This window comes from Ranitomeya variabilis, chromosome 4 (genome assembly GCF_051348905.1).
Source record: "Ranitomeya variabilis isolate aRanVar5 chromosome 4, aRanVar5.hap1, whole genome shotgun sequence".
Lineage (NCBI taxonomy): Eukaryota > Metazoa > Chordata > Amphibia > Anura > Dendrobatidae > Ranitomeya > Ranitomeya variabilis.
The window spans coordinates 265,865,029-265,881,472 of NC_135235.1; the positions used below are offsets into that span (position 1 = coordinate 265,865,029).

The following is a 16,444-nucleotide window of genomic DNA, read 5'->3' on the forward strand; positions in this document are numbered from 1 at the left end:
CCCGGTGTTCGGCGGGTCTTGTGAGGTGTTCCCGGTATACGGCAGGTTTTGTGGGGTGTTCCCGGTATACAGCGGGTCTTGCGGGGTGTTCCCGGTATACGGCAGGTCTTGTGGGGGTGTTCCCGGTATACGGTGGGTCTTGTGGGGTGTTCTCGGTATACGGCGGGTCTTGTGGGGGTGTTCCCGGTATACGCAGGTCTTGTGGGGTGTTCCTGGTATACGGCAGGTCTTGTGGGGGTGTTCCCGGTATACGGAAGATCTTGTGGGGTGTTCAAGTATATGGCATGGAGATGTTAATAGCTACACAATAGATCTAGGTAAGGACAAGTGATGAACAAGCGACAGCTCGTGCCTTTCGGAGCTGTTTTGGTGGCGCTGTATTATGGCTGATCGGTGTGTTTGGGCCAGATGTCACTTGTCAGTTCTGTGCCACCATCACATCCGTCCTCTGTACTATGACACCTATTACTAAGCAACATCCCAAACACACGTGACACATGTCGGCAGCACGGCAGGCCGGAGCTTTACTAATGAATGGCTGCTCCCCGGCCAGGGAGTATCGGGCGTACATGGATACCGCAGAATCTTTCTAGTATATACCGGGTGTCTCCGGATACAGGGATGTGAGGGAGATGCGTGGACTTCCAGTATATTCTCGACTTCATCCCTGATCCCGTATAATAGCAGTATAGTGGGGGGTCTGTCTTAAAGAGAAACATGATGTTGTGATACTCTGTCAGGAGACGTTTACGCTATCTGTCCCCATAGTTCCCCTGTCGGGATTCACATGGATGTGTCCAATAACGGATCCGAAAAAAGCGGCGTGGAAATGGAAGCCATGATGACGATGAGTCCCCAGCCTCATTATTACAGGTTCTTGTCATAGTAAGACCCCCCGATAATCCCTGCAGTCTGCACAGGGTGGGCCGGACCCGTATTCCCCGTCACATTGTTGTGGTCTCGGCACGTGGGGACAGGTTTAGATGACAGAGAGGGTGAGCTAAGTAAGCCGAGCACTAAGCGCACGTGCCAGAGCGGAGAAAGCGACCGCGCGGCGTGCATTATCAAGGACGCGGCATCAGATTCCCAGGAGCGGCGGTCGGTGCCAGTACCTTCATTTTAGCTAATTGTTTTGACCATCGGAAGAGGAATCCCCTCATATAGTCACATACGGGGGGATACAGCCGATGGGCTCAGAGCTGGGAGTGAGTGCGGCAGATTAATCAGCCTCCTGTTACGCTGCGGATCCGTATAACAATGGTGCAGAGAATATTTGGGAGCAGAATCCGCGCACAAATATTTCTCATATGTATCAATAAGGTAGGAGTCGTCATTTTTCTTTTTTAGTCAGCCTCATTCATGAAGTGCAGGAATCTTTATTTAATAGAAGGGAAAACTAAACCAAAACTAATTTATACAAAATCTTTATTACAAAAACCTGCAACCAGGCACAGCATATCGCCGATGTGGCTTTAACACACGGCTCTTTTTCCCATGTGCCTCCTGAGGAACCATATCATGGGGGGGAAACGCGTAGAGGCGAGATCTGAGCACAGATAAGTGTATCAGATTTTTAATTATTTGTTCTTTGATGTTCACCATGTGTATACTTTAACAAAATTGTCACTGAATTCATGCGCCTTTAATATATAGAGAGTAGTACATCTCCTTTGCTTGTGATAATTTACCAACGGAGTTGATACATGGCATATGGATATTGGGGTTAATTCACTGTGCATTTTTCTTATAATTGTCATATACCTATGCTTCCATTGTAGCCCACTAGTACAGCCCCATAGGCACTTTCCCTGAGCAGTCTCATTTGTCTATAGGGAACTGCCTAGGGTCTATAAGGGATAGCCGCCGAGGAGCGGGGGCGCCACTTTGCGTTCAAGAGGGTGCCAACCTCCGCTGTTAGGCAGGGTAATCTGGGCAGGGGCGCATAAGGGTATAATAGCCAGTGAAGGAGGTTTAGAATAGACGGTCATGTGTGCCACATGTTATCAAACTTAGCCTTTTGAGGCAGCAAATTGTTTTTTTGTCATTGTGGCACTTTGGTGTAATATCATCTGGCATCTGTTTTGTTTATATTAGGTTGGGCCCCAGGTGTGGGCGAGTATGTGGTGTCCATGAACAAATTTATTTATTAGGGACCCACAGGGCACCTAGGGTCAGCCGTCGAGGAGCGGGGGCGCCACATTGCGTCCAAGAGGGTGCCAACCTCCGCAGATAGGTAGGGGGTACCCTAGGGACGTGTAGGTACCATATGTGAGGTAGGTGTTCCACCTTCTTTGCTTTTGAACATACAGGCCAGTTTGTAAACCCAGTCTCATATAGAAGGGTTTTTTAATAAGGTGTGTCGGTTTATTTATCCTAGTTTTGTAATAAAGATTTTGTATAAATTAGTTTTGGTTTAGTTTTCTGTTTAATACTAATTTTGGGTCATCGTTTAATAAAAGTTTTATTTAATAGAAGCCCTTGTGCTGTCAGTGAGCCTGCTGCGCGTCTTGGCGCTGTCGTTTGCTGCCAGTTTTGTGTTGCATATTATATCAGACCATCCTCCGGCATGGGATGATTACAAGGGCACAGCAGTTATAAAGGCTTTGCATACGTACACATGCATGCTCATCTCAGATGAGCATGCCGTGATACAACACCAACACCAGTGGTATTCCGTATTTTTATTTTTGTGCTGCAGCACTATTAAAAATGAGTTGTCTAGTAGTTGACAACCCCTTTTTGCCACTACCAGGCTTCTCTCGTTAATTGTCCTGGATGGGTCATGTTAAAATTCAACATGCCTGATCCGTCTTGATTTTCTATATCTGCTCTAAGGGGAGGTTAAGGGTATCCTCCCACATATTAGATTGGGCCAGTTCCAAGGAGCTCGGTACGTCCACCTTACTTTATGTAAGTAGAGGTGAACCAGGACCCAATAACTTATAGGATGTCCTGTATGTAGACTCATACTTCATCCTTTCAGAAACAGTTATTAGCAATATCCTTATCATGAGAGGCAGGATTACGATGATTAATAACACTCCTCTATATCCACCATAGAGGATCCACCATACACAATAGGTGATATCACAGCTCACCTCTTCCTCCTGTACAATGACTGATAACACCTCTATATACAGTAGATAAAACAGGATCCACTATTCACAATAGGTGATGTCACAGCTCACCTCTTCCTCCTGTACAATGACTGATAACACCTCTATATACAGTAGATAACCCAGGATCCACCATTCACAATAGGTGATGTCACAGCTCACCTCCTCCTCCTGTACAATGACTGATAACACCTCTATATACAGTAGATAACACAGGATCCACCATTCACAATAGGTGATGTCACAGCTCACCTCCTCCTCCTGTACAATGACTGATAACACCTCTATATACAGTAGATAACACAGGATGCACCATTCACAATAGGTGATGTCACAAACAAGGAAGAAAAAGACTAGACCAATAACGGTATGCACACCCATAGAATATACAAAATATCAAAAACTTTTATTACACCTCAAAAGGACAAGTACACAGTAAAACCATTTAAAAAGGCCTGGATACAGAACCATAGACCGCCACCCCTGAATACATGTTGCAAAAAAATGATAATAACACACATGGATAAAGTGCTTAATATTAAATATATACAATGTCTCCTGTTTATGCAGATAGTATTTCAAATCACAAAATAATACATGCCACAACCAATGAACATACACTGACCAGTAATCAATTTGCTGAGATTCTATAGACAGAACATATCAGTATAGAGTTTTAAATGAGCATGCTCACTGTCCTGTTAAATGTAAAGAATATAAAGGCATAAAGTGTTAAATGGGCATGCTCTTTGCCCAGAATAGTGATCACAGAATAATAATACATGCCACAGCTAATGGTGATACACTGACCAGTCATCGATTTACTGAGACTCTATAGACGGAACATGAAAGTATAAAGTTTTGAATGAGCGTGCTCACTGTCCTGTTCAATATAGATAGAATAAAGGCATGAAGTGTTAAATGAGCATGCTCTTTACCCAGTGTATTGATAGCATGAATAAGACTATCTGAGCATGGGCATAGACCATACGCCCAAGACCTTAATCAGGCACATACCAATCACCCCCTATTAATTGAAACACGCAGAGAGAGATCTATCACAAGTCTGGCACAATAGCCTGCATGGAATTGAATGAAAAAAGGGAGAAATGGGAGAAAGGAATGTGCCAAAAGATACAGCACCAATGCTAAGTAATGGTATACCATGAAGCAGGATGCCTGGAAAAAGCAGGAGACAAGCTCAGGGGTGAGGCGAGAGCCTATGTCACAGCTCACCTTCTCCTCCTGTGCAGTGACTGATAACACCTCTATATACAGTAGATAACACAGGATCCACCATTCACAATAGGTTATGTCACAGCTCACCTCCTCCTCCTGTACAGTGACTGATAACACCTCTATATACAGTAGATTACGCAGGATCCACCATTCACAATAGGTGATGTCACAGCTCACCTCCTCCTCCTGTACAATGACTGATAACACCTCCTATATACAGTAGATAACACAGGATCCACCATTCACAATAGGTAATATCACATCTCACCTCCTCCTCCTGTACAATGACTGATAACACCTCTATATACAGTAGATAACACAGGATCCACCATTCACAATAGGTGATGTCACAGCTCACCTCCTCCTACTGTACAATGACTGATAACACCTCTATATACAGTAGATAACACGGGATCCACCATTCACAATAGGTGATGTCACAGCTCACCTCCTCCTACTGTACAATGACTGATAACACCTCTATATACAGTAGATAACAGGATCCACCATTCACAATAAGTGATGTCACAGCTCACCTTCTCTTCCCTTCCCTTCCCAATGATCTTTCCTCACTCTCATTGGCCTCTTCAATACAGTCACAAATACAATGTTGATGTCTGCAAGATTTCTATTTATTTATTTTTAATTCGGATTGTGCTATGGGGAACAAAAAGTCAAAATGTTAAAAAAAAAACAGTTAAAAAAGCACTCCTCCTCTTCCTCCTCCTCACATCAAGGTTTTTATCATCTTCACATATTGCAATCATCATATTATACAGCACCGTGCAATTACAATTGCTAATTTTCCCTTTCTACCCAGTTAATTCCTCTTTTCTCTGCTCTATGTAGAAACAGGAAGTCTCTTGTCCCTGCATGAGTCATCACCCTCTTCTCCTCCTGACCCTGTGGCTCTCTCATCCCCTCTACTAAGGACTTTTGCAGAAACTTATGACTCATTCAGGAAAAATTGACCTCCAGTGTCTACAGAGAGCTTAGAAGGATTCAGCTCCTCAGTTTTTAATCACGTGAGGTCGTAGACCTAATGGGAAACTGAATAATGAACTGGGTAGACAAATGAGCAATTATAAGTACACAGTGCTATATAATATGATGACTGCAATATATTAAGAGGATGAAAACTTTGATAGGAGGAAGAGAAGCAAGTGGAGGTGGAGGGGGAAGAGGAGCAAGTGGAGGAGGAGGAGGAGCAAGTGGAGGTGGAGGAAGAGGAGCAAGTGGAGGAGGAAGAGGAGCAAGTGGAGGAGGAAGAGGAGCAGGTGGAGGAGGAGGAGCAAGTGGAGGAGGAAGAGGAGCAGGTGGAGGAGGAGGAGCAAGTGGAGGAGGAAGAGGAATAGGAGCAAGTGGAGGAGGAGGAAGAGGAGCAAGTGGAGGAGGAGGAAGAGGAGCAAGTGGAGGAGGAGGTAGAGGAGGAGGAAGAGGAGCAGGTGGAGGAGGAAGAGGAGCAAGTGGAGGAGGAAGAGGAGCAAGTGGAGGAGGAAGAGGAGCAGGTGGAGGAGGAGGAGCAAGTGGAGGAGGAAGAGGAGCAGGTGGAGGAGGAGGAGCAAGTGGAGGAGGAAGAGGAGCAGGTGGAGGAGGAGGAGCAAGTGGAGGAGGAAGAGGAATAGGAGCAAGTGGAGGAGGAGGAAGAGGAGCAAGTGGAGGAGGAGGAAGAGGAGCAAGTGGAGGAGGAGGTAGAGGAGGAGGAAGAGGAGCAGGTGGAGGAGGAAGAGGAGCAAGTGGAGGAGGAGGAGCAAGTGGATGAGAGGAAGAGGAGCAAGTGGAGGAGGAGCAAGTGGAGGAGGAGCAAATGGAAGAGGAGGAAGAAGAGTAGGATGAGTGTATCTTTAAACAAAAAAATGATTTACAGCATTGGTCATTTTCTGATTTTGCTTTATTCTTCTGTCTGGGAGCAGTTGTCTTACGGCGTCCGCACCTATCATGTCACTCCGCAGACAGCAGATTACGTCCTGGCGCCCGGCACAATAATCAGTGCAGACGTATAATCCGCCTGTATGATGAGCACAGGGATGTGATGGGGGTCCACACTGAGCCCCTGGATTAGTCTGAGCTAATACTTTATATTCTGATGAAAGTGCAAAATGCAAATGACGAGTTGTGGAGCGGATACAACAAGGGACGACCAGCGGTATTAACCCCGTGACTTCATGTGATGGTCAGGGATGGCCTGAAGTCGTGGCAGATGTAATGTCAGCCGACCATGCTCTTGTCATGAGATTATCAGCAGCTCCGCACTCCTCCCCGTGACCCTGCCAGCATTTATATATGCGACCCATTATGGGTTAGCCTAGGCATACACTATTTGTAAAAAAGAAAAAGATGTTAAAGGGGCACTCTGGAATAGGTAATCAATATTAGACTGAGGGGGTCTGACTTTGGGTATCTCGACTGATCAACTGATTGAGTCACAACTGGAAGTGTCATGGCGCCACTCATTCCATAGTGGCCATGTGTGGTACTGCGTGCTTTCTACTATTTATGGAGGAGAGCTTGCAGTACCGCTCATGGCCACTGCACAATGTACAGCGCTCTGCCAATACTGGAGACTGCGGCACCTTCAATCAGACAATGCATTGGGGGGCAGGATTCCGACCACGGGCAGTATGAAATACAGACAGGCTCCATTGTCACAGACCACTATAGTTGACTCTTAAACTTTCTTGTTAAAAAAAAAGGGCATGAGGAGAAGAGTCGCTGGGAGGGTCCCTCTGGCATATTCCCACCATGGATTGGTTGACAGATCTCTCTATATGCAAAAAGGGAGGGACCTGTCAGTCAATTAAAACTGAGCAGGGAGAAGCTTGAAGGAGCAGCCGCCCTGCAGATTCTTCTACCCCTGCATGACTAGTTTTTCTATATTTTCTCAGAAACTTTAGATTTTGGGCGGCATGAAAGGGAACCTGTCCGCACACTGTTTTATGATGTTAGTGGTATGACTTTATAGGTGCTTGTCTCCCGGTAAAAATGGCACCTTTTTTGTAGAGATCCGATGTGCCAGTCATGAGGAAATCTAGAGTAGAAACTATATGCAAATCAAGCAAAAGTGCACTGGGGGCGTGTCACTGCATGTGAAAGGAGCACCCCCAGTGCATGTCCTGCTTGATTTGCATATCGTTTCTACTCAAGATTTCTCATGACTGGTACATCGGATTGCCACAAAAAAGGTGCCATTTTTCTCAGGAGACAAGCATCTACCTAACCAAACCTCTACTTCCATATTTCAAATTGTACAATTCATTTAGAAATACTACATAAGGGAATTGCACAGTTGAGGAATTGCTTTTTCCATTGAATTTTATACAGGATTCAGCAGCTGCTGTGAAACTACAACTCCCAGCATGCTCCGATAGCTGCAGATGACATTCAGGGTTTGATTTTGACAGTTACAAATTTGGGAATTGCTCCCATTGATGACTTATTTTGGCATTTTTGGGAGTTGTAGTTCCTCACTCCCCCCAAATGACAGATTATTATTCAGGGACCTCAGATGCAGATTTTGTGTGGTTCGTTTAATCCCGTCCTGCAGCAGCACTAATCCGGGGGCTTATAGTATAAGGGGACATCCTGCCTCGCAGACACAACAGGATGCGCACGAAGGTAAAGAACCACATCCTGAAGAGTGACGAGAGCCGTCAGACACCTTCCATCCGTCAGCAGCTGGCTTCATTTTTACATAGCAAATCCTGAGCTGCTGAACGCACGGCCTGTAAACCTCCCAGCGGTCCTCCGAGCATTGCACCAGCTCGTCTACATCCGCCACGGCCACATCACGGCCTGTAAACCACCCCACGGTACTCCGAGCATCGCACCAGCTCATCTACACCCACCACGGCCACATCACGGCTTTTAAACCTCCCTGAGGTACTCCGAGCATCACACCAGCTCTTCTACACCCGCCACGGCCACATCACGGCTTGTAAACCTCCCTGCGGTACTCCGAGCATCGCACCAGTTCATCTACACCTGCCACGGCCACATCACGGCCTGTAAACCTCCCCACGGTACTCCGAGCATCGCACCAGCTCGTCTACACCCGCCTCGGCCACATCACGAACTGTAAACCTCCCCGCGGTACTCTGAGCATCGCACCAGCTCGTCTACACCCGCCACGGCCACATCACGAACTGTAAACCTCCCCGCAGTCCTCCAAGTATCGCACCAGCTCGTCTACACCCGCCTCGGCCACATCCCGGCCTGTAAACCTCCCTGCGGTACTCTGAGCATCGCACCAGCTCGTCTACACCCACCGCAGCCACATCACGGCCTGTAAACCTCCCTGTGGTACTCTGAGCATCGCACCAGCTCGTCTACACCCGCCACAACCACATTGCGGCCTGTAAACCTCCCTGCGGTACTCCGAGCATCGCACCAGCTCGCCTACACCCGCCACGACCACATCACGGCCTGTAAACCTCCCCACGGTACTCCAGGCATCGCACCAGCTCATCTACACCCGCCACGGCCACATCACGGCCTGTAAACCTCCCCGCGGTACTCTGAGCATCGCACCAGCTCGTCTACACCCGCCACGGCCACATCACGGCTTGTAAACCTCCCCGTGGTACTCTGAGCATCGCACCAGCTCGTCTACACCCACCACGGCCACATCACGAACTGTAAACCTCCCCACAGTCCTCCAAGTATCGCACCAGCTCGTCTACACCCGCCTCGGCCACTTCCCGGCCTGTAAACCTCCCTGCGGTACTCTGAGCATTGCAACAGCTCGTCTACACCCGCCACAACCACATCGCGGCCTGTAAACCTCCCTGCGGTACTCCGAGCATCGCACCAGCTCGCCTACACCCGCCATGACCACATCACGGCCTGTAAACCTCCCCGCGGTACTCCAGGCATCGCACCAGCTCATCTACACCCGCCACGGCCACATCACGGCCTGTAAACCTCCCCGCGGTACTCTGAGCATCGCACCAGCTCGTCTACACCCGCCACGACCACATCATGGCCTTTTTATCTTCCCCACGGTACTCCGAGCATCGCACCAGCTCATCTACACTTGCCACGGCCACATCACAGCCTGTAAACCTCCCTGCGGTACTCCGAGCATCGCACCAGCTCATCTACACCCGCTGCAGCCACATCACGGCCCACATTTATTCACACTGGCAATTCGTTGCCACATTTTGCACAATATTTACAAAACAGTGCAAATTAGTCAGATCTGGGACCCCCCAAAAGTTAGCTAACAGAGATTTGCACCATTTTCTGGCCTTCAACCGAAGTATAGAGACAATGCCCATTGCCTGGTGTGGCATAAAAGCGATATTTTCCACAATATCGGTGCATGTGATTACCCAGTTTATGCCAAAAACTTGCGGAAATACATTGATAAATGCGGGACATCATGGACACATTGGAGCAGATTTTCTACTTTAAGGGGTTTTCCAGTTTCAGAAAACTCCGTCCCCAGCCCCAGTAAAAAAAAACAAAAAAACACTTTACTCACCCTCCCCAGGTCTAGCGCTGAGTCTCCAAGTGTCTGCTATTGTCTGCGGCGCTGCAGCCAATCAATGAGTTCAGTAACTATGAGCGGCTGTGGACTTGACATCACCGCTGCAGACAATAGCAGACACTGGGAGTAGCGTTGGTGATTCTGAGCTAGACCTGGGGAGGATGAGTAAAAGCATTGGTTTTGTTTTTTTTTTGTTTTTTTTTAAACAACCTGCGGCCGCAGGTTGCAGCTGCAAAGCTTTTCCAAAATCCAGACAACCTCTTTAATATATACGTGAACTAAGACTTGTCAGTCTGAAAATCCAAAAATATGTGATCCATTTTGTAACAGTTTGGCACATACTGTATGTAGATACTCGTGTGTAATGTCCCACTTCCTCCTGGTTCCTCTTGGCCAAAATGTTTCTGCCTTTTTAAGGCTACGTTCACATTTGCGGTCAGCGCCGCAGCGTCGGGCGCCGCAGCGGCGCCGCATGCGTCATGCGCCCCTATATTTAACATGGGGGCGCATGGACATGCGTTGTGCTGCGTTTTGCGCCGCATGGCCGCAAGCGTTGGACGCAAGAAACGCTTCAAGTTGCATTTTTTTTGCGTCCAACTTTCGGCCAAAAAGGACGCATGCGGCGCAAAACGCAGCGTTTTAGCGTGCGTTTTGCCGAGTTTTTGTTTGCGTTGTGCGCTGCGGCGCCGACGCTGCGGCGCACAACGCAAATGTGAACGTAGCCTAAGGCCAAATTTACAGTCCAATGTTTCATTCTAGTTCCCATCACCCACTAGTTAAAGGGGATGAGACCCCCCCAGAGCTGGGCGTCCTCTGCCCACGGCCCTTAGGCAGGGGCATGGTGTGCCTCTGTGCCACGTACGTCCCTGTTGCTGTGGCTCCTATTTACTGGTAAGTTATATAACCCGCCATTACCAGCGCGACAATCACGATAATCTAATTACTACAATTAGGGATTAGGATTACGTATTGCTATTGTTGCTTCAGGGGATCACTGTATAACCGTAGGTGATTGTCAGGTGTCAGAAACGACCGCTATCAATCTGTCGACCACCTGGGCATTTTCCCCTGCGCTGACCTCTGCAGGAGAAACAGGGTATTACACGGCAGCCATTCCGATGAATGGCTTCTCCATCCAGCTTTAGGCCCCTGTGCAAAAAGTGTATGGGCCCCTTAATGTCTAAACGCTGTGTAGTGACCGTATTGTGGTCGCCGTAGACGTCTCCAGTCATTGTAAGACACGGATGGGATGGAGCGTGGTCCCTCACATGTGATCTACTAGGCTGTAGGGCCATTGTTATTTTTTTAGGGCAATTGTCTGCATTGCTCCTCTGATGGAATACAGGCTGGACTGGATTGACAAATGTCTTTTTTTCGGCCTTGCTAACTCTGGTGCTCGGGTATCATATATGATATGTCCGCCCCATGGGGAGGAGACCCCAGTGATGAGACCCCACACTCTGGAGCTTCATTAATCATATGGATAACTTCCTTCATGTTGTAGATAAGATGTCGTCAGTGGAGTCCGGACTGTAGGCTGGAATATTGGAAAGGCTTCCTTGTTGTGCTAGCGATCGGCGGGGGTCTCAGTACATGGCCCCCATTATCACAACATCTGATGTGCAGATAAACAGACAGCATTCATCCAGCGTCTTATTATTGGCATCAGTACACACACACACCACGCTGCGACCCTCGCAGGGGTCTTCATCAGCAGGGGTCTGGACGTGGTGTCTGTACTGGGGCCGAGCTGGATGGATGCCGGTGGATCCGTTTGTTCCCTGGGAGGAATACTGGGTCACTCGGCCGTACACCTGTCCAAGGCCAGCGGGTCAGTGCCCCGGCTGTGTCGTCAGCGGTTCTGTATGGAGGATCTGTGCTGCCGGCGTTCTGCCCCATACACAGTGCCGGACTCACACAGTGGATCTGACCCCTCCATCTCTCCGCTATTTGGCAATGATAAGATGATTAGTAATTAACACTAAGTGAATCCGTTGGAGCTGCCGGTTATGTAATGAAGGTCTTATCTGAGCCCTTCATGGTTTTCTAATTATTTTATCCAATAAAGAACTGATATCTGTAGAAATCCCCCCTTTGGGCTATTGGCGGTCTCCGATCTCCAGATATATTATACCGTCTCACTGACAATACAAGAAGAGCATAATCCTCTCCTGGACGTCTGCAATGACGGCGGGTGGATGAATACATGGTGTTTTTTTTTTTTACGCCACTTCTGCACCGCTCCGTGAATGCTGTTGATTGATCAAATATTTGGGTTTTTTGTCATCCCAATGTCCTGCATAGGTATAGACATACACATGATGCTATGCATGCAGCCACCACTAGAGGGAGCTCGGTACAATGTATACAGTATACAGGGAGCTCCCCCTAGTGGCGGCTGCACGTAGCAGAATTTTATCCTATAAACCAATGTCGTAAACTAGGGATTTGGAGCTGTCTATCAGGAAAATGAATAACTGATTGCCATAAAGAGATATAAAATTGTATTATTAGCGAGAATTCAAGGGGAACCGTCAGATAAGGACAACACGTCTGTGTATTTTAGATACATTTGTTCAAGGACGGATGTAGCATCTGGTTGGGGGTCACATATTTCTATTCAGATTTAATATAGGATTAGTGTGACCTCCCAGTGCACGGAGCAGACCCTCCTTACAGACCCCCCCCCGTGCAGGGAGTGTGCAGTCATTGTGCAGATGATAAATGGGGGGGTTTCGCTGACATTCACCAGTTTTGCACTCTCAGCAGTTGATAGCGGGGGTGAGGGCATCTGCCGTGATGATTTATCTGACACCGGGCAGAAATCTGCTACTAAAAGCTAAAAATGTAGATGAGTTTGGTAAATCCCCGGGGTCAGACGTGGCCAGATAATGCCGATAACCTGCACAATGAGCCAAATCCTTCATAAAAGCAAGGCACCATTATTCCACGAGGGCTGAGACTGCACAAACCTGTACGGTAAAGCAAATAACGAGGAAATCTCCTCTGTACCCCGAGTGGCAGGAGGACCGCCACATCTGCAGTGCTATACAACCGGACAGCCGGGTGCTCCAAGGTCAGACCACAATCCCAAATTTAAAGGGGACCTGTCATGTTGTACATGTAGTCCGATCTCTGGGCATCATAGGATAGAGAAGCAGAATGATATATGAGTCTATTGGAAAAGAGTCAATATAAATTTCATTTTATCCAATTACCTCCCTAGTGTTTGTATGTATATGAGTCCAGTGTGCGGTCCTACAAGTGATTGACAGCTGTGTGAGCATGCACAGACATATAGGTCCGCCCACTGGACTCCTATACCTACCAACACCAGGGAATTCAATGAACAAAAAGGCAAGTTTTACTGAAACTTTCCCAACAGAAATGTAGATTTATCTGATCAGGTCCTCCAGCTATATAGTATCCAACCTGCCAGAGGAGTGGGGTGAGATAGCTGTGGGCTGGGGGTCCTGTGTACGGGGGAGTGGGGCGGTATAGCTGTGGGGTCCTGTGTATGGGGAAGTGGGCGGTATAACTGTGGGGTCCTGTGTACGGGGAAGTGGGGCGGTATAGCGTTGGGCTGGGGGTCCTGTGTACGGGGGAGTGGGGCGGTATAGCTGTAGGCTGGGGGTCCTGTGTACAGGGGAGTGGGGCAGTATAGCTGTGGGCTAGGGGTCCTGTGTACGGGGGAGTGGGGCGGTATAGCTGTGGGGTCCTGTGTACGGGGGAGTGGGGCGGTATAGCTGTGGGGTCCTGTGTACGGGGAGTGGGGATGGTATACCGGTGGGCTGGGGGTCCTGTGTACAGGGGAGTGGGGCGGTATAGCGTTGGGCTGGGGGTCCTGTGTATGGGGGAGTGGGGCGGTATAGCTGTGGGGGTCCTGTGTACGGGGAAGTGGGGCGGTATAGCGGTGGGCTGGGGGTCCTGTGTACGGGGGAGTGGGGCGGTATAGCGTTGGGCTGGGGGTCCTGTGTACGGGGAGTGGGGCGGTATAGCGGTGGGCTGGGGGTCCTGTATACGGGGGAGTGGGGCGGTATAGCTGTAGGCTGGGGGTCCTGTGTACGGGGAGTGGGGCGGTATAGCGGTGGACTGGGGGTCCTGTGTACGGGGGAGTGGGGCAGTATAGCTGTGGGCTGGGGGTCCTGTGTACGGGGGAATGGGGCGGTATAGCTGTGGGGTCCTGTGTACGGGGGAGTGGGGCGGTATAGCTGTGGGGTCCTGTGTATGGGGAAGTGGGCGGTATAACTGTGGGGTCCTGTGTACGGGGAAGTGGGGCGGTATAGCGTTGGGCTGGGGGTCCTGTGTACGGGGGAGTGGGGCGGTATAGCTGTAGGCTGGGGGTCCTGTGTACAGGGGAGTGGGGCAGTATAGCTGTGGGCTAGGGGTCCTGTGTACGGGGGAGTGGGGCGGTATAGCTGTGGGGTCCTGTGTACGGGGGAGTGGGGCGGTATAGCTGTGGGGTCCTGTGTACGGGGAGTGGGGCGGTATACCGGTGGGCTGGGGGTCCTGTGTACGGGGGAGTGGGGCGGTATAGCGTTGGGCTGGGGGTCCTGTGTACGGGGGAGTGGGGCGGTATAGCTGTGGGGTCCTGTGTACGGGGAAGTGGGGCGGTATAGCGGTGGGCTGGGGGTCCTGTGTACGGGGGAGTGGGGCGGTATAGCGTTGGGCTGGGGGTCCTGTGTACGGGGAGTGGGGCGGTATAGCGGTGGGCTGGGGTCCTGTGTACGGGGGAGTGGGGCGGTATAGCTGTAGGCTGGGGGTCCTGTGTACGGGGAGTGGGGCGGTATACCGGTGGGCTGGGGGTCCTGTGTACGGGGGAGTGGGGCGGTATAGCGTTGGGCTGGGGGTCCTGTGTACGGGGGAGTGGGGCGGTATAGCTGTGGGGTCCTGTGTACGGGGAAGTGGGGCGGTATAGCGGTGGGCTGGGGGTCCTGTGTACGGTGGGGAGTGGGGCGGTATAGCGTTGGGCTGGGGGTCCTGTGTACGGGGAGTGGGGCGGTATAGCGGTGGGCTGGGGGTCCTGTATACGGGGGAGTGGGGCGGTATAGCTGTAGGCTGGGGGTCCTGTGTACGGGGAGTGGGGCGGTATAGCGGTGGACTGGGGGTCCTGTGTACGGGGGAGTGGGGCAGTATAGCTGTGGGCTGGGGGTCCTGTGTACGGGGGAATGGGGCGGTATAGCTGTGGGGTCCTGTGTACGGGGGAGTGGGGCGGTATAGCTGTGGGCTGGGGGTCCTGTGTACGGGAGAGTGGAGCGGTATAGCTGTGGGGTCCTGTGTACGGGGAGTGGGGCGGTATAGCTGTGGGGTCCTGTGTACGGGGAAGTGGGGCGGTATAGCGGTGGGCTGGGGGTCCTGTGTACGGGGGAGTGGGGCGGTATAGCTGTGGGGTCCTGTGTACGGGGGAGTGGGGCGGTATAGCGGTGGGCTGGGGGTCCTGTGTACGGGAGAGTGGGGCGGTATAGCTGTGGGGTCCTGTGTACGGGGAGTGGGGCGGTATAGCGGTGGGCTGGGGGTCCTGTGTACGGGGGAGTGGGGTGGTATAGCTGTGGGGTCCTGTGTACGGGGAGTGGGGCGGTATAGCGGTGGGCTGGGGGTCCTGTGTACGGGGGAGTGGGGTGGTATAGCTGTAGGCCGGGGGTCCTGTGTACGGGGGAGTGGGGCGGTATAGCTGTGGAGTCCTGTGTACGGGGAGTGGGGCGGTATAGCGGTAGGCTGGGGGTCCTGTGTACGGGGGAGTGGGGTGGTATACCTGTGGGCTGGGGGTCCTGTGTACGGGGGAGTGGGGCGGTATAGCTGTGGGGTCCTGTGTACGGGGAGTGGGGCGGTATAGCTGTGGGGTCCTGTGTACGGGGGAGTGGGGCGGTATAGCGGTGGGCTGGGGGTCCTGTGTACGGGAGAGTGGGGCGGTATAGCTGTGGGGTCCTGTGTACGGGGAGTGGGGTGGTATAGCTGTAGGCCGGGGGTCCTGTGTACGGGGGAGTGGGGCGGTATAGCTGTGGAGTCCTGTGTACGGGGAGTGGGGCGGTATAGCGGTAGGCTGGGGGTCCTGTGTACGGGGGAGTGGAGTGGTATACCTGTGGGCTGGGGGTCCTGTGTACGGGGGAGTGGGGCGGTATAGCTGTGGGGTCCTGTGTACGGGGGAGTGGGGCGGTATAGCTGTGGGGTCCTGTGTACGGGGGAGTGGGACGGTATAGCTGTGGTCTGGGGGTCCTGTGTACGGGAGAGTGGGGCAGTATAGCTGTGGGGTCCTGTGTACGGGGAGTGGGGCGGTATAGCTGTGGGGTCCTGTGTACGGGGAAGTGGGGCGGTATAGCGGTGGGCTGGGGGTCCTGTGTACGGGGGAGTGGGGCGGTATAGCTGTGGGGTCCTGTGTACGGGGGAGTGGGGCGGTATAGCGGTGGGCTGGGGGTCCTGTGGACGGGAGAGTGGGGCGGTATAGCTGTGGGGTCCTGTGTACGGGGAGTGGGGCGTTATAGCGGTGGGCTGGGGGTCCTGTGTACGGGGGAGTGGGGTGGTATAGCTGTGGGGTCCTGTGTACGGGGAGTGGGGCGGTATAGCGGTGGGCTGGGGGTCCTGTGTACGGGGGAGTGGGGTGGTA

The 16,444-nt window shown here is 51.2% G+C and overlaps 1 protein-coding gene across 3 annotated transcripts in view; it reads left to right on the forward strand.

Annotated features, from left to right (window-relative positions):
- The window catches only part of DIXDC1 (DIX domain containing 1), a 93,614-nt gene that overhangs the window by 17,381 nt on the left and 59,789 nt on the right, over window positions 1-16,444 (forward strand). Inside the window, exon 1 of one of the 3 annotated variants that reach the window (XM_077249756.1) lies at window positions 1,224-1,320. The exons of the other annotated variants lie outside the window; for them this stretch is intronic. Coding sequence (XP_077105871.1) covers window positions 1,258-1,320 — 63 coding nt within the window. The 5' untranslated portion in view covers window positions 1,224-1,257. Of the gene's footprint in view, window positions 1-1,223; window positions 1,321-16,444 lie in introns of those variants that run through there. 3 annotated transcript variants of the gene reach the window in all.